This window comes from Megalops cyprinoides, chromosome 6 (genome assembly GCF_013368585.1).
Source record: "Megalops cyprinoides isolate fMegCyp1 chromosome 6, fMegCyp1.pri, whole genome shotgun sequence".
Lineage (NCBI taxonomy): Eukaryota > Metazoa > Chordata > Actinopteri > Elopiformes > Megalopidae > Megalops > Megalops cyprinoides.
Window position 1 is genome coordinate 15,692,780 of NC_050588.1, and position 18,589 is coordinate 15,711,368.

An 18,589-nucleotide genomic window follows, 5' to 3' on the forward strand; every position below is an offset into this window, starting at 1 on the left:
AGAGTGTTGGTGGAGCAGTAATTATCTGAAACACGCTCACATGTTGAACCAAGTGTGCTTTCCTGCCACAGTCTCAAAAGAACCATCTACCTGCTGCTAGGGTTATATTGCTGTGCTTCTTTGACTCCCTCCCCGGGTATGTGTAGGCTTTTCCTGTTCTCTCAAGCTCAGCAGGCCCAGGAGTTCTTTACAGCGCAGATTATGCAAGAGATGCTTATCAATCACTGATCGAAGGATGTGATTGTGCAAAGGAGTGCTCCGCTCTAGGGGCATCGATCCCTGCGGCTGTCCAGAACCGAGCCGGTTTCTCTCATTAGTGCCGGCAGTCTCTGCGCCTCCAGTCCAGTCACGAGGGAGATGCGTCTAACTGATGACAATCTAAGTGCTTTTAATTGAAAAGTATTGATCCGAATTTTGTCAGCCGTCTGCCGTGCTCACGCATTGAGTACAGGACATGGACTTAAAAGCCAACTTCCTCCATCACATCAGCATGGCAATCGTGTTGTTTACTTGCCCAGTGGTGACACACTGTTTCGCATCTTGCACACCTCAGAACCTATTAATAAAGCTGAAGGGATCAAGGTCAAGCGACATAGCCAAACCGATATTACATTACATTATTATCATTTAGCAGATGCTCTTATCCAGAGCGACATACATAGGTTACAATTGATACATGTTATCCATTTATACAGCTTATTTACTGGTCAATTGTGGGTTAGGTACCTTGCCCAAGGGAACCACAGTGTCCCAGGCCTTGCCTTCGCAGTGTCCCAGTGGGGAATTGAGCCAGCAACCTTTCAGTTATGAGCCCAGCTGCTTACCACTATGTTACACTGCCACTGGACGATCCCAGCGTCCACTGCTTCAAGCACATGGTCCCCATTTGTATTTCCACCCAGTTCATAGGTTTTGCATTGCCAAATATGATGAGACACTGATTCAAGGCCTGGCCATAGTCAGTGGGCAAGACATGCCTCCTCTCATTGCTCGCCATGCATCTGTACATCTTGTTCCCATTCTCTGCTCTCTCTGTAAAGCCTAGCACACTTGATTGTGTTGGGCTGGTGTGCCTGGGCACTCAGGGGAGACAAATTCATTCCAATAACACAGCAGTGGGTGGAACTCTACTGGCATCACAGGTCTGCTTCCGAACAGCTAGAGGCAGCACCTCAAACCCCTCAGAGACCGAGAACAGCACGGCTGTGACGCAGAGGGTGGTGGAACTGCTACCATGCCCAATTTATCTGGGGTTTGAGGTGCTGGGTGCATGATGCAGTAAACAGCATTTGTGTTGTCAGTTCCCAGGTCCTGTCTTCAGGCAGCACTGTTATTTCCAGTCACAGACTCTTTCTTCTCATTCTTCTTTCTTCTTCCTCTCTCATATCCTCCTGGAGCTCCATTACCATCATAGGCCTTTGCCTGCCACAAACGAAGGCATTTTGCATGCCTACCAACTGCCTTTCAAATACCTGTCATGTTCTTCAGAAATGATATATGCATTCAAAATGTGCATAAATACTGCCATGGGGTGTAAACTGTAAGTCGGAGTTAAGAGGCCCTCTGTGACTGGGGAATGTTAATGCAATGATTCGTGGGATACCACAAGCTAATTGCTGAATCAGTATTCAAATCCATTTCAATATCCACCGCAATGTTACTATTCAGAATGTCTGTGTATGCGTGGTTTCTAAATGCACTGCAGTCAAGGCGACAAGGCCTGGCTTCTTCAGAATTACATTATCATTAGGTTTAACTGCAGAAATGAGGGTAAAGTATCTGCAGGACCAAGGCTTGAGACTAAGCACAAGAAAAACAGAAGGTGCTCGTATGACAAACCTCACAGCTTAACATTTTTTTCTCTCTTTTCCCATGTGCTTCAGAAACATTTATTAATGACGAGTTCATTCTGCCGTTCTGTAAAAGAAGGCTATTCGTTTTCCCTGACATCTGGCATGCAATATCTCCAGCACAGAACAAACAGCTTGTTTTCCTGAAAAAAAGTGTTTTCCGCAAATATTTAATTAACGGCATCAGTTCATGTTACGAATATACCTGATCCTCGCCAAGTGGGACACTATAGTGAGAAAAAAGGAAATTATGACAGGAAGGAGTGGCATATGTTACTTGACAGCATATAATTATCACATGCTCAAGCCAGCTCCATCAGCAACACCTAGAGCTATTTGAAGATGATCTTCTTAAATTGAGATGCTACCAGCTGAGTGTAGTTTTGAGGCCTATACTCAATTAATTTATGTTAAAGTAGAGGTTTTCCATCACCCACATGCTGGCAAATGCATCTTTATTTAAAACAAAAAAAATAGGAAATTTCCAGTTGAAACATACAAACTTCTGAAACTAACTTTCTCACTAAAACATATGCAATGTCTGTGATTATATTTTCCACATTATTCTGCATTATCAAGTGCATGCTGTCTGAGTCTAACTTCATCGTTGACCGAGCTTTTGATGGAGCCTGAATAGGGCATTTTGTAATTTGAGGTAAAAGGCTTTTAATGTTGTAGATTCACTTTAGATTAGCTTTTTGGATTGCTACCTAAAGGAGAGAGGGGGTACATTTTTCAATCTATTTGAAACTTAAGTTCCCAAATTGAAAATCCATAAGGATGTAATCAAAGCTTATCTAGGGAGAATACCAAAACTGTGTTTGCCGTTTTTCATCCCATCCATTGGTATTATGTATAAATGCAGGCTCACATTAGTTATCGATTGCTGTATTTGCGGAAACATCTGACTATATTTTATGATTCTTAGTAACTGTATAAGGAAAATATCAGTAATGAATATACATTCATATTTCATCTTGGATTTAAGAGGATTCAAGTTAAAAGTTAAAAAAGTGCATTTTGCTTTTTTCTTTATATAGTAATCCACCCAACAACAGAGATCATGCTCGATCATATTTGATAAAAGGATTTTTTTGGCTATTGAGGTTTTTTTTTTAAATTTGTTTTACATCCCTTTAGTTCACATTTATATTAACATGTACAGTTTTTATGTGGGGAAATTATGTATACCTTGCAGAAGAGCACATCTGTATTTTTAATGAATTGTTCTTTTATACACAATATTTCTATTTCCTGACACAACAGAGGATTTTTAAAGCCTATCTTATTTTGGAATGGATCTTGTTTTCTCCATGTTGTTTTGGGTGGTTGTAATAAAGACACAGCAGTTCAGTAGATTTGTCTGCCCTGTATCTTAATGGCATGGGAAGCAATGCACAGAGATAGAACTGCGCTGCATCTGTTCCTGGTCCTGGAGGAAGTCTGCTGTCATGCTTGTTCAACAAGTGAAGCCCTGAGGACACATACGGCTGTTGAGAATAAAGCCCAGGGGGAAAATGTTTAGGTGGATGAACCAATCGCACACCAAGGTATATTTATAAAGCCATGGCACATCCGAAATTTTTCCCTGGGTTTTTCCTTTTCGACATGCTGTCATGTGTGCCTTTCAGAGGGCAGTCCATTCTTTGGACAAGTTTTTAAATGAACCCAGTTGACTATTTACATACTTGTGGCCACTCAACCCAAGGGAGCAATCAATCGTTTTAAAGGTTCTGAAGTACTGGACCAAGATCTTAAAAGCACCATCAGTCACATCATTCGTCCTCACTTAAATAGTGAGTCATGAAAAAAGCCCAAGAGCATCAAATGCATATAAACCACCAGCGTAATTGTATCAGTCAGTGCAGATAAGTGGTTGCATCGCTTTAAAACTTTGTCCCTGACAGCCACGAAAAAAAGAGGTTTTAATTTGACACACATTACTCTTTCTCTTCCCAGTACATGTCAAAGCGGGGACCTGCGAAGTCATTGCTGCCCATCGGTGCTGCAACAAGAACAAGATCGAGGAGAGGTCTCAGACCGTCAAATGCTCTTGTTTCCCTGGGCAGGTTGCTGGGACAACAAGAGCTGCCCCTTCCTGTGTGGATGGTAAGACTTGCCTCTGCCCATGGACATACTGGTCAAAACTGAACTGAAGCTGCTCCCAACCCAAGGCTGAGAATGATGTAATTCCAAGTGGTTCATAAAAAGGTTTATTTAATCATTGATTTATATTATGATTTATTTATATTATGCAGCTCTTCTAAACAAACTCTTGAAAAGGAGAGCAATGCTGTCATTATATTAATACTAAATGTTGTGAACATTTGCACAGGAATTTTGAAAGTGTACATAAAATTAAGGTACAGACCTTAAAGATACTTTTATATTTGTGTAATAAAAATTTAAGAAATCTTCTAATCTAGTTCTATGATAGATCCCTAGTTAAGTGATTAATACAGTAAGTCTGAAAATAATATTTCCATGACACATTATCATTAAAATTCTCATATTTTATTTAAAATTTGATGTTACATAATAGTAATAAAATCTTGTTTATCTAATAATCTTTTTTCAAGATGCAAAGTATTCATACTGTAATTACCTTCCCTTGAGGTCAAAATTGAATTTTGAATGCTGGTTGAATATTATGAGCAAACGTCTTAAACTTGACATTTGTTCACTATATTTGACACACTCCTTACCATGAATGTTTTTTTTCCACAAGTGGAGGAAATATAATTGGAAATAATTTAACTGAGTGTTTAACTATGAATCCATTAGTGGGAGTTTTGGAGGAGCAAGGTGAGCATGTAGCATGTCCTGCCACATCCATCTAGTGGACAGGCACATGGATTCTTATCTGATTTCATTCAGCTCACATCCTTCAGTCTCCTCAGTGCTCTCAGAGAGCTGATTTGTCAAGCATGCCCCCCTCCTACCCCCCCTCGCTCACTGCCACCGTCACCACGACTTGCATCATGTGACCCCTGACCTCGGCCCTGACGTTCCCAATACAGTTTTTTCTTCATTCCTGCAAGTAAGCTCATCAGCTCACACACTGACATTTGACAAATAGCCAAGAACAAGAATGAAAGCATGCCGACATGGGCCACATCTGACTTACAAGTATGCCCTCGATGCACTCCGATGCTTTTATATCAAAACAGATCTTTCTTAACAGGTGGTGCACTGTATGTGCAGTGTATAAAACCTGTCAAATTTCAAAGATCACTTTCTCCACTTTAGTCATACTTGGCCTAACCCAAACATTTACGCCCATCTGAGAGTGAACGAGAATGAAAACATACAGCACAAGGTGGCTCATATGTTCACCACTTACTCACGTTGAAGTCTTCAATTCAAAGACTGAAATGTATACGTTTGTAATGTGTGCATTATCAGGACTATGGTAACATATCCTGTCCCACTCTCCTCTGCAGCCTCGATAGTGGCCCAGAAATGGTGGTGTCAGATGCAGCCCTGTATGGATGGAGAGGAGTGCAAAGTGCTGCCAGATCTCAAAGGATGGAGCTGCAGCACGGGCAACAAAGTCAAGACAACCAAGGTGGGTGCAAGCTGTCCTCAGCGGGAAAGGCAACACGCAAAAGAGGCTGTGTCTATCACGCTCCGAAATGCCAGAGGGGGCGTCAGGTGGGAGAGGCAAATAGTTGTTCCGTTTGGTATGAAATGTGCTCCAGTCTCTTTCATTAAATGCCTCAGGGTTTTCCCAAAAAAAAGGTTTTGCGGAGATTGCAGAATCCTGCTTGTGTGTAAAATTGACCCCTGCTCATATGTTCCGCGGCTCTGGAGTTGCAAATCCACAGCTCTCGTTTGAAATTGCCACTTAACAAACCTGCATGCCGTGTAACCATAGGACCGGCGGTGTTTCCCTCTGATAACACTGCAGGTCAAGCTTGAGCTCTCCAGCCTCTTATATAAGAGAAACAAAATGCATTTTTCCGAACGGCCAAAGTGAGAGCAGTCACTCTCCTTGCTTCATAGTGTGGTGAGAGCCCAAGACCTACTGCTGTGTCCCACTTTCATTTGGCGTGGAGCTGAGAAAACAGGCTTTGGCTGAGTCTCGCCTTTGACAAGTCTGAAAAGTCTTGGATCCCACATCAAAACACTCATTGGGAAAAAAAGAACAACAAGCAGCTAACAGAGCTATGATGGTAAATATTTGAACAGCCTGTACTTGCAGCGATTAAATAATACCGGTAAGGAAAATAAATTTTAAATCCCTCTTTCTACTACCCTGCCACCTCATGGACCCACTATGACACACTGGGCCCCAAGCCTTGGGTCACCCTGGCTGTTCAACCCCCCCCCCCCCCCCCACCACCCCCATCCCATACACACACACACACACACACACACACACACACATACACACACACACACACAAACACACACACACACACACAAACACACACACCACACACACACACACACACACACACACACGAGAACGTCAGCTCCCTAGTACAAAGTCCGTCTCATGTCAGAGTGAGCCCATGTGTGAATAGAGCAGGTAACGTTCCGGAGAATCCACCATGAGCGAGTCGGCGTGTTGATGACGTTTCTGTCATGCGACTGGCACGAAACTGGAAGAATACAAACATCTGCCTCGTAGTCTTTTCTGTGTGCCTGTATATTGCTTTCCACTGTTTCATTGACATTGCGGATACGTCCAAATACATGCTATTTTGAGTCCAATGATCGTTAAAGAGATAGTTAGCTATAGTTATATTGCCAAAACTTGTCTCTTACGATGATCAATAACGTTGGTTAGTAGTTTATTATCTGGTTAGTAGCTAGCTAAGCTGTAGCTAAGTAATAGTGATGGGTACAGTGAGATAGGAGATGAAATTTTGACCTAATATTACATAGCGAACAACAAAAACTTACCTTCCTGTTATAATAAATGTATAATTAATAATAAATTATGTGTACCGGTAGCACCATTTGGATGGCTATGCGTGATTTTTTTATAGGCTACCCAAAAGTACAATAGCTATGTTCACCTTCTCCTCCTCTGTGCCACATTAAGTGCCTATACCACCGAAAGGTAAGATATTGAAAAGAAAACACTTCAACTCGCGAATGCTTTTCGTGAACTCGCCAACAGATGGACAATCTCCTGTTGTGTGCTACATGTGTGAAAGGGCAATTCCAGCCAAGTTCCAGACCTGATTCTCTGGATCTGGTCCGGTGTTCATATGTGAAAATGGCTACACACACACATACACACCACACACACACACCTGTGCATGAGCTCTTCCTGTATCAATCATGGTGCAAGAGGCTGCCCATGTCAGACCTTTTGTTTCACCAAGGTTAATAATACATAGCACTTCTTCACCAGCGGACAGAACAAGAAGCTAGGCTAGGAAGGGTGGGGCAGGGGTTCAGGTGGATAGGTAGCCGTAGTTTGATTTGAAATTCTCAATGCAGTGCTCCTTGCCCATGCGCATGGCTCAGGAACACCATGAACCTGTGGCCCCTGCAGTGGAACAGTCCGTCAGTCAGGATACAGGCGTGCAGGTTAGCAATGCAGGAGGTGTATCACTGCTAATGAGCTTCATCATCCTGCAAGCATCCTGCTTGGGGCCATAGTGGAAAGCTTGGGTAAAAGACAGAGACAGTATTTGCAAAAATAAAAACACATTATGCTCTTGAGAATTTGTTGTGGTTGGAGAAGGATTTTTTTAAAGGATGGAGCTTAATCTTGTGTACGTTACAGAGAACTGATTTTTCTATGTGTGTAATTAGACTATACATGCCACGATATACAGTGTGTCTGATATGTAATATTTGCTGCCCTAAAATATTTTTTGGATGTCTTAGATGTTGTATTTGAACTTGTATTACTTTTTGTAAGGGTCTGTACTCTCCTTACCTTGAACAGTTTCAATCCTGATCATTCTGTTTGAATAGAACAATACTGGCATTGTTTGTGTGAAGATGATTATCTGACGATAATTCATCTTTTGTTGCATGCTTCATGGGATCAAAAACAAGTATATGATTCATGCTCCCTTTCTATGAGAATGAGCCAACGATAGAGTATTGAGATGAAGTTTGGGGTGGGGGCTGGTCTGGAAGTGCTGAAGTTATGCATTATTTCATAACTCTGAAGATAATGTCATTTAAGTCACACACACTCTCCTCTAACATTGACAGCCTAAAACAAACAACCCCACCCCCCATTTCACCTTCAAAAGAACTTCTAAAAGTACATGCAGGAAGTTGACTTGTGATTTTCAAAGAGAGGTGTTAGGTATTTGATGATTTATTGTCCTTTAAGTTGCATGCTGCACTCTGGGTGAGGTCTTGGTTCAAAAAGGCGACTCTTTTGCAAGTGAAGAATGCCATAACGCTGAACTGTTATGACAAAATTTTCCAAACTGAAATACAGAGATTCTGTTCAGAATGAAAGGTAAGTATCCTCTACCATGTGTCTGTCTACTGGTGAGGCTAGTAGCAGGTTTCACAGATGTGAGAAGCTAGGGCCATGCTGTATATTCCCATGGGTTAAAGATCTCCAGCCAACGCCGGAAATCCGGTGTGCAGAGATTTTAGATCAAGCATATTACTAGTGTATACAGGCTCTGATATCACCAGACCGGAATGCAATTTTATTAAAAACAATCACTGACGTGATTTTTTTTGATGAGTTTTAACCAAGGCTGCATCCGAATACTCAGTATGCACTAACGTCGGTTAAGAACCTACTACCCGACCATTACTGTAGTACTTTCTATGAGTATGCGAGCAAGTAGTAAGGACACAATTCGGTTGTACTCCGCTGCCACCTTTGACCCGTATGTTTACATGTTTTAACAACATGTTTTTGCTTTACTTAGCTGACTGTCAACCTGAGGTAAAATGAAAAGGTAACGTTACGTAACAAGCCAATTGATTTGTTAGCTTCACCAAGTTGACTACACCTCCAACTTCTTTCTCTTTTTCCCGGGGAATTCTTCTTCTTCGGTTATTTGGGCTCCAGCTGACTTATGGGATAGTGTAGTGTAGTATGTTTGCACACTTCAAAGTTTCAACGGATGTAGTAGGTCATCGGGGTAACGTTCGACTACTATTAAATGCCTACTGAGTATTCGGACACCCTACGGATTGTGACATACTGCTTTTTGCGGCTATGTAGTAAGGCAGTATGAGTATTCGGATGCAGCCCAATGGTAGCCTGTTTAGGCAACATACTGGCACGAGAGCACTGTTCTTATCCAATCTGCAACTAGTTTCAACTTTATGTGAGGCTGTGCCAGGAAGTATTTGCGGGGATTGTATCAGTTGATTACTGCACAATAGTCTAGCATGCATTCAAATAGATGGAACATGGAAGCGAAACTTGTGAAGGTTGGCGCAGACACAAGCACAATACAGGGGTGAAAAATAAATGGCGATAGGCTTGGTTAGATGAAAACGGTAATGACGGACAAACGTTCGGCGTGTCTTGTCACAAATTAAATGAGCCCGGGAGCTGCTTTGCACTGTATGTTCAAAAAAAAATACAGTATGGGACAAGCAGCAAAAGGTATTGTCTTGGCATGATACAGATCCCTCACACAAAGAAGCTGTTCGGGCTATAACATGACCTGTCTGTCAGCGTTGCCGTGAGCTGTGGTCACTGTAGCTGCTGCTGCTTCATACATCCAAGACCGCGTGTGCACTCATAAAATCAATGCATTTATAGCATAACATGACCTGTCTTTCAGGATAGCGCCAATTGACCAGATACTGCTAGCTGACCTGTGCAAAACATCACAGGACAGAACTGCACTCTCCCAAACTTAGCGTGTCAAATACACAGGCCAGCTACCTATCCACTCACAACATTGCCTGTCACATTTGGCAATGTTTAGCGCATAAGTCAAAACAGATGTTTTCACTGAATGTTGACGAGTCCACAAACCGCAACATGGACAGAATTTTCAATGTCTTGGTCCAATTCTATGATGATGTCTTGGACAAAGTTGTAACACAGCATCTTGCTACTCAACCAACTTTTATTGAAGTTGCACTTTCCATTATAGCATTTAAGAAAAAAAGAAAGTACTTTTAATTTGAGCATGGTAATACAAAATTGTATTAATGTATTTTTTTTTTTACAATTTTTAATTAAAGCTGTTGTGGTAATGGTAAATGTATGTGTGTCCCATTTCAGAAAAATTTGTTGCTTTAAGCCTTGTATTCCACTTTCTTCTCTTGACATTGTTTTTGGAACAGTTTTCTCCTTGGACACATACAGCTGTGGTGAGGTTTAACTGCAGATATGGTCAGAGCCCTAATAGCAAGATCTTCATATAGGATACATTGTAACTGATGTCTCATATGAAGTCCCCCGGGTACCTAGGAAATGGGTGTGGGATGGGAGACAGTGTTGGTAGGCAAGGGCAATGAGAGTTTGAGGCTGGTGTGGGCGGGGCGTGGTGGAGACGGGTCAGGGGCGTACCTTTTCATATGCTTTCACACCACTGTTTGTAGTGTTTCAGTATAGGAGACTCATTAAGGGCCTAGACATAGTGCTGTGCTGTTTGGCTATTTGACATATTACACTATTTTCTGTAGTTTTTTTTATATTGTTTATATATTGTCTATACCATGTTTGTATATTTTGTATTTTATATATTGTATCAACACCATATATTTGAGGTTCTTGTGCATCATGCTAACCAAGCAAGCCTTGGCAGGTTTTCAAAGCTGATCTCTGAACTTTACAGAGGCGTCTACAGGCTAAAAATGAATCCTGCAACTTTTGTTTTTAAAATGTATAGTATCATGTGAAAAACAAGAGGGTGGGAGCCCTTTTGCATTAGACACACCCTTGCAGTATTTTCGTAAGCCTTTTAGATGCCACTGACCTATTGACTTGAGTAATGATGCATCTGAACGAATTTGTATGTGTCTGTGTGTATGTAATTATTATTTTTTTCCTATAATACATAATCAACCTTTTGCACAGGCATTTTTTTTCTATGTATCGATTGGGTTATTGCCCCATTAGCAGGGGAGCACAAACTGAAATTGACACTCCATATGGCAGCTGTGGGGGAGGGATGATTCCAGGAGATAACAACAAAAAAAGATCTAATAATCCGATCAGGTATCATAGAAAGAAAGAAGAAAAAACAGGGCAAGCATGTGGGGAGAGGCAGCGTCCTCAATATTTCATTTTGTCATGGAGTAATGGCCTGATCAATGCTAAATCACGTCACGTGGCTCATCCCACACCAGGTGGTTCTTATTTTATTTGCCTTCCACCATCCCCCCTACAGACCGATCCCAGGAGTTCTCACTGGCCATCAATGAAAAAATGTATCTGATCTATATTCTTCTTCATGCCTGAGAGTGCGCTTGGAGCTTTGATTTGACTTCAGAGCTGTGTTGGGGTAGTGTGGACTAGGCCAGTAACGGCCGGTCCTCTCTGCAGGGAGCCGAGTGATGAAACCACTCTTTTTTGGCACAAAGGGTTGCCTTCATGTGCCTGCGCTCCATCAGACCTGGTCTTGCAAGTCACCCACTGTCACAGTATGAAAAAAAGAGGGAACATGTGTGTGTCTAACGTTGTTGTGTTTAAATCGCATTTGAAGGGTCTTTGAATCTGCTCCATAAGAGGGTTGAGCCTTGATATTCTGAGATGGGTGACAGAAGAAGAATGGTGAACACCATTTCCTTTATAAATCAAATTGGGGTGGAGTACAGATAAGCACTGCCCAGCGGAGTGTTAAAGTACTGAAATCAAAGTTTTGTTACACGGACCAGCTGGCTGTCAGTGTGCGTGTAGTTAAGATGCCATCTGACTGCAAGGTTGAACATCGTTGTTTTCAGTGATGAGAAGATTTCTGTCAACAAAATCAGGTGCAGGTTTGGCCATATTTCTAGATACAAAAGCAGTTGTGGTCTGGAGAAAGGCCCACAGCAAATCACTGGGAGGCACAGCATTGGCTTCCAACAACAACACATGTGTTCCCCCTCTACCTCTGGGCAAATGAGCCCTTGCCAGCAGCTACTGTAAGTGAGTGCCGCTAACAGGTGCAAACATGTTTGCCATGGAGCATGCAGTCCTGTTGAGTAGGCATTAGATCTTGATGGTTAAACTGCTCCACTATTCACTGTTAGTACAGCAAATGGGGAAACCACAGGTTGCTGCAGGTATTGTGTGTTGGAAGCATTTACTGAAAGAACAGATTACTTGAGCTTATATGGACCCATGCTCATTGTTAACATGCTATACGGATCAGTACATCCAAGTGCATTTTGTTCTGTTCTGTTGGGTTTTTTTTGTATAAAATCGTTGACCTCTTGGTATTTTTTAAATTGAACTCTTACTTGATTGTCTGGTGTTCTCAAGGTTTCTCAGGTCTTGATCCCACTGTCAACACAGCCTCTGCATATAATAACTCCATGGATAGCTGGGCAATTTAAGTGGAAAAGTATAAAAACGGTATCTGCTGTCCTTCTCCAATAATAAAAGTGAATAAAACTTCTGTGGAACAGTTTATCCCTGCCTGTTTCAAGATGTGGTGTGTCAGCATGAAGTTTGAGCATAATCATATTAATAACCACTTGCCCAAAGATTTGTAATACAACAAGATCATACAGGAGAATTAAAAAATACTCATATTCTCCTGTATCCCAAAGTCCCAGTCCCAAGGTCGAGTAAACAAATGAGTCCCCCATTGGTCTTTGCCCACAACGTTTTATGTAAGAGTTCTAACAAGTGTCTCCTTTGCCTTTCAGGTCACTCGATAGTCCAGCCCTGCTTGGATCGGACGGCTGGCAGCAGACATACTTTTATATACTGCGGTCATTAGAAGAATGAATCTACACTTGTTTTGATGACATTGGGACAGTGGGGTGGGGGGGGGGGGGGGGGGGGGGGGTGGAGGGTGGGGATTGTGGGGAGGGGCCTCCTGGACCAAGCCTTGCAAAAAAAGACTGAGACCCAAATCAATGGGCGCAAGAACTTGGATCTGTAAACATACACGTGATCATGGGGACTAGAAGTCAACTCCAGTATCCTGTCTTTGTTACACTGGCTACTACACCTTTGTTCGTGATCTCATACAGCATGCTGGGACACCCAGCCTTTAAGGTAATCATTTAGTCAATGACAAAGCTGCAAGAATATACAAAGTCTGATGAGGAGACACAGTTTGTTTTTACAGACACCCAGCACGATGGCTCCACGTGTGTTTGTCTCCCTGATCTATTTGCCTCATAAATGCTTACATTAATTTTTCTATGGTCTGAAGCAGACATTTCTTTCTTTCTTTCTTTCTTTTTAAATAATTTTTGTTTAAACAAATGTTTTCACTTTTGGGATGACGTTGGCCTTGATTTTTATGAAAAGGACTAATGTTTTCAGGCGAAACTCTAGAAATGGTGTAAAATATATGGTACATGTTGAAATGTGGTGTAAAGAAATGGTTCATTGACTCAATGGAGACAAAAAAGTTGAGCTCCTAAAGTTTTAATATCTGTTTTTAAAAGCTCGGTGACCACTTTTCAGTAAATGTGTGAGTATTGTCGCAAATAAAGTTATTTGAAAAGAAAATTCATATTATAACTTGTATCCCTATTCACTTGCATAGAAAAATAGGTTTTCATACAACTTAAATGTATACTCAAACTGTTGAATGGTTTGAAATCACACTTTATGTGTTCATGTTTCAAAAGAGATCCATTACTATATAGACCAGAGATACTTTTACCTTTAGCCTTAATATGAAAGTCATCCGGTTGGTTTTAAAGCCTTGCTATTTTAAACAAAGGGAAAGCTTTTTGACATGCTTGCTTGCTTTTCCCTGTCTTATTGTGTCTGTGTAAGGACACGTCTTTTTTCTAGAAGCCTGTGTTACATTTAATGTCTGCTTGAAGAATACCATATTCAGACAGGGCATCTGTTTATTATTTCTGAGTGATTTGCATTCACACTGCAAATTAGAAAAGTCTTGCTTATGTAGCTGTCAAGGAAAAAAAACACAGCTACAATGTGACTTTTATACAGCAAGGGAAATTCCATTAGTTTAATATCATTTGTTAATGTCATGCTATTTTCTAGTGCTAATTTACAATTAGGCTATTGTGGAGACAGCTGAAGAGCTGGAATGGAATAGTGCTCAGACCTGCTCTTTGTGCCATTTGGAAACTGCAACCATAGCCTGCATTTTACACGTTATCCATTTACACAGCTGCATATTTACTGAGACAGTTCATGTTTAGTACATTGCTTTGGGGTATAAAAAGCCTAGTTTCAGTGAATATGCTACTGTGGGGTTTATGTGATAGTACCAAAAGCTTGAAGCTCAAAAACCCAGCTGTTGCCTTATGAAAACCACTATCCTGTCCTAATGCAGTGTGCTTTTCAGTAAAAATTAAGAAATACTCATCAAGTACATGATTAATGATTCAGATACCTCAATCTGCAAAATTTGTGGCTTTTTATTATTTTCGTCAAAACTTATTTCAGTCACACGATAATGATGATGATGATGATGATAATAGGGTCAAAGTCAAAGCAATTTGTATTAGTAACGTTGAATACTTTGTATTCAATGTTAAATTCACAGTACTATTATCTTTTCATAATGTGCACTTCATTACATTTCAAGCTACACTTAAATTAGAAATGTGGTAAGTAATTATTGCTGCCTACATGTGCTGTTATGTATTCATAAAATGCCATTGTGGTTAACAGTCTTTGAAACACAAGGTTGTATGATAATGACCTTAAAAAGAATGAACCATTCCAAAAACCAAGCCAATAAGGATTAATACTTAGTTCATGTCATTTTGAGAAGGACTCATTAGTCATTAGAGTGAATTCTGTTTGCTGAAGCAATATAAGTAGGCTGAATAAAAATAACACTAAAACTTTTCACTCTTTTGCAAACATTACTTTTCCAGCCAGCAAACATTGTTCTTGGTTAGGTTTTGGTAAAAAAAAAAGCTGTTTTTGCTTGTTAGGTTTGTTTTTGATTTATTTTCAAGACATTCATCCAAAAAATGTAGTATCTCCTAAAATGGGTGCAAACAGAACTGAAGATAATGGCCTCCAATGCCATTGTCAACTCATTCTTACAATTAACACTTACAATATGGCTACATTTTTTGACCCACTTTCAAATCCCTGTTTTGGGGTGGGGAGGACATCACAGCTGTTTCGGCCTGTAATAAACTACTATTTGTACAAGGTTTGCAACCAGGTGAGCCTCATCTCACATTGCAACAGCTAGTATTTAATCTCCAAGTAGACAAGATGGAAGCAAGATAAATACAGCCACATGAAAGAAAAGGCTAAGAAAAAACCCCAAAACATCAAGATAGGTAAGGCCTTGTCTATTAAGTGTTTCCTCTGAGCATTTTGCCAAATGACAACAGCTCACATCGTATGCATTAAAACTCACACTCCAAGAGATGTTTTCCTTATTTGGCTAATCTCCAGACAGAATCCTCTCAGTGTTTTTTGGCTTTTAAGAAATCCCGAAAGTGGAGCTTGCGCATGCCATTAAAAGATTACGGAAAATAAACCAGGCGCAAAATTCATATTCGCGGCCTCGAGGCCAAGGGCTGAACTGAACGCAGACCCAGCCGGCCCGGATAGAGGCAGATTAGTTGTTCTCTCGTCACTTTTCGTGTGTCAGCTGTAATCTTCAGGGACTGAGAGTGCATACCATATCCCCGACTTCACATGATTGCCGGGAATAGCCGTCCCCTTGCATATATCCTTATCAAAATGCGTGTGTATTTCTTTCCCTCTAAAATCTACAATGATTTCAGCAATACCCCTGATGTGGATCTTGCTTATGAGGTGTTTTTTGTGCATGTATTAATGTGTTGGACACCATGTTACATGTACATGCAGGCATCACATTAGGGATCTTAATTATTATATTTTAACTACATAAATACAGAACATAGGGAATTGTGGGTTTCTGTGTGTGTATGTGTGTATGTGTGTGTGTGTGAGAGAGAGAGAGAGACAGAGAGAGAGAGAGAGAGAGAGAGAGAGAGAGAGAGAGAGAGAGTGGACACGACAGAAAAATTCATTGAATGCTCCACACAACACAAAATGAGAGCGTATGTAAGACAAACACATGATATACTGTAGATCAAGCAGGGTCATCGTTAATAGGCTCTGAAACCACATGTGACACAGATGACAGATTAGCCCTTATAGCAGTGTCTCAGCAGTGCTTGATGGGCCTGCCAATGTCTGTCACACTGGTGGCCTGGCCACCTGATAACTCTCCCTGCCCTGCACTGAATCATTCTGTCTGAGCATACCCTTTCCTTATGGCTTTTTTAGTAGAATAAAGCTGTGCCCACCTAGTGTGTGGGTGCTTACGGCAGTGTGGATGTATGTATATGCACATTTGTGTGCATGGGTTGGGTGTTGGGCCACATATGACAAACAGACAGAACTTGTGTAAATGTCTTATGTCATACAGCCAAGACTCAGTTCAACTAGAAAGAGGTTTTCACATGTATGTATAAGAGCGGTTTAGATAATGTTTAGACAATGTATCCAAACAAACATGGATATGCACACACACACACACACACACACACACACTCTTATATCTGTATATAGTGTGTATGTGTGGATAGATTGTTATCTCACCAACCTTAGCACCCATGAAGGCCACTGCAGTCACATTTACTGAATAATTATGGGTAATCATTCTCATGTCACTACTTGGTCATTAAACATGTATTATGTTTTCATTATGCTGATTGGGAAAAATGTATTGCCATCCTACTGCCATGTACCCTGGCTGACCTAGTGGTTATCATGTAGCCATGTGGACTTATGACCAAGGGAGGTTTTAAGAAGAATGTGACAGGTGTGAAAAAAGATACAAGAAAGACATTACGGTGTAATCTCTACGATTCATCCATTGTAGAGAAAAAGATAAATGTTGGACAAAGGCAGGTTAAAATCAATCAAAATGCCAGTACCACGTTCACCTTGCTCAAAAAGATAGGGGCAATACTGCTTGAAAAGTAATTCTACAAACAATAAATGAACAGGAAAATAACCAGTGAATAGGTACCACATCCAAGGCCGCCTTACTAAGATCCTAAACCCAGACAGCTCACCTTACCAGCAGAACAAACAGAAAGAATAACCCTCTTTAAAAGAGACAAGTGAACTACCTATGAATGCATATGACTGGCTATATCTGCTAAATTACGAAATGTCATGTAATGTATATGCCATAGTCTCTTTATCTCAACTCTAGAGATACCAAAGGAAAATGGGTCAGAAATGACTTTAAACATCTTAAAAGATTCATCCCTCACAATGAATCAACATAGCATGTTAAGGAATTAATTTACACATGTAGATTTCCACCAAAGAACTGGTTAAGTGCCTTAAACAGATCTTGTATGCGAATATCTCCCATTTAGCCAGAGCGAGTAGACCCAATTACTAGTGTGAAGGAACATGGCACTCGTGGTCTCATCAAGGCTTTCGTCACACCCGTCTTGGTCCTGAGCAGAAGCTAGCGCCAATTAGCCTCTAATATTCAAGAGATGTCACCGTAATGAGAGAAGACTGAGAACAAAGTGACAGCGGAACACTGAATAAAAATGAACATATGCATCAAGCAACGACCAACAAGAAGGAGATGAGAAAGAAACCAGAAAATTCTCATTTTTAAATATTTCTGTCCCTAATAGGAAATGAAAAATGGCTCTCCTCACTGTAATGTGTCACTGTTAAGTGAAGGGCAATGAGCATCATTGTTAGATTGAATAGAGGGAGAGGTGTCTCCAGATATCTCAACAATGTAAAGGCAGGTTGGAAAGCCAAACTCTTTATGAGGGAATTTGTGATTAAAACCTCCCTTCAATCAATTTCAATTGCATGAAAACAGGTTGGTAATGTATTGCGAGGGGATAAGGACGCCAGCCATTGCAACCAGAGCACATCAATACGACTGCATTGAATTATTGTTTAATGCACAATTAACCCACAAAGAGCAAGGAGGGAATTGCATTGTAGAAGAATGTCAATGCTTTTCAAAGAGGGCTGTCTTTGTAAAACTGTTCAAGTCACATACAGACATAATTACATCAGTGCTTGCGTGTTGCTTCATGCAAAAAAAAAAAGAATTGTTCAGTTACAGAATATGTTATGCAACTGCCCTCAGTCACCATGAGAATGGAGATGTGCTGTGACAGGCGCTCTTTAAACACACAAGCTGTCATAAGCAATTTATGTGCATTTTTTTCTCCCTTTTTTTTCAATGGCAATTTCCCACTTTAACTGAAGGGGTCCTCTTTACCGCAGGACACCTTTAATAACGAGGTTAATTTTCAGAGGCAGAGGAGGAATAAAGAATGTTCACATGGATCAATTAAAATGACACACTCGTGAGGGAACAAGCCGAGGCTTCCATGGGGGAGAGAGCCAGCCTGCAGCCCTGTTTACTAAGAAGTCATTAAGTTACAGTTATGATTAATTCTGAATTTTGATGGTCGGAAAATTGCTTGGTGCGCAATTTGCTGGCGACAGCCTTTTTAATTTTGATTTTTAAAAAAGGGATGAATACCACCTGCAGTGAAGCAGAAAGTGATTTGCGATTTGTAAGAAGTAATTCAAAAGCACAGTAATGAATAGATACAGAAATGGTCTTGAGATAAAGACAGTATGCACAATTACAAAGGATTAATCATAAGGTAATATACTCTGCTGTGCCTCA

General features: G+C 40.8%; 1 protein-coding gene across 1 annotated transcript in view; it reads left to right on the plus strand.

Moving 5' to 3' along the window:
- Nucleotides 1-12,681, plus strand: part of si:dkey-238f9.1 (chemokine-like protein TAFA-2) — a 71,831-nt gene extending 59,150 nt beyond the window's left edge. Inside the window, exons 3-5 of the mRNA XM_036531983.1 lie at nucleotides 3,810-3,959; nucleotides 5,294-5,418; nucleotides 12,615-12,681. Coding sequence (XP_036387876.1) covers nucleotides 3,810-3,959; nucleotides 5,294-5,418; nucleotides 12,615-12,626 — 287 coding nt within the window. The 3' untranslated portion in view covers nucleotides 12,627-12,681. The remainder of the gene's footprint in view (nucleotides 1-3,809; nucleotides 3,960-5,293; nucleotides 5,419-12,614) is intronic.
- Nucleotides 12,682-18,589: the final 5,908 nt, after the last annotated feature.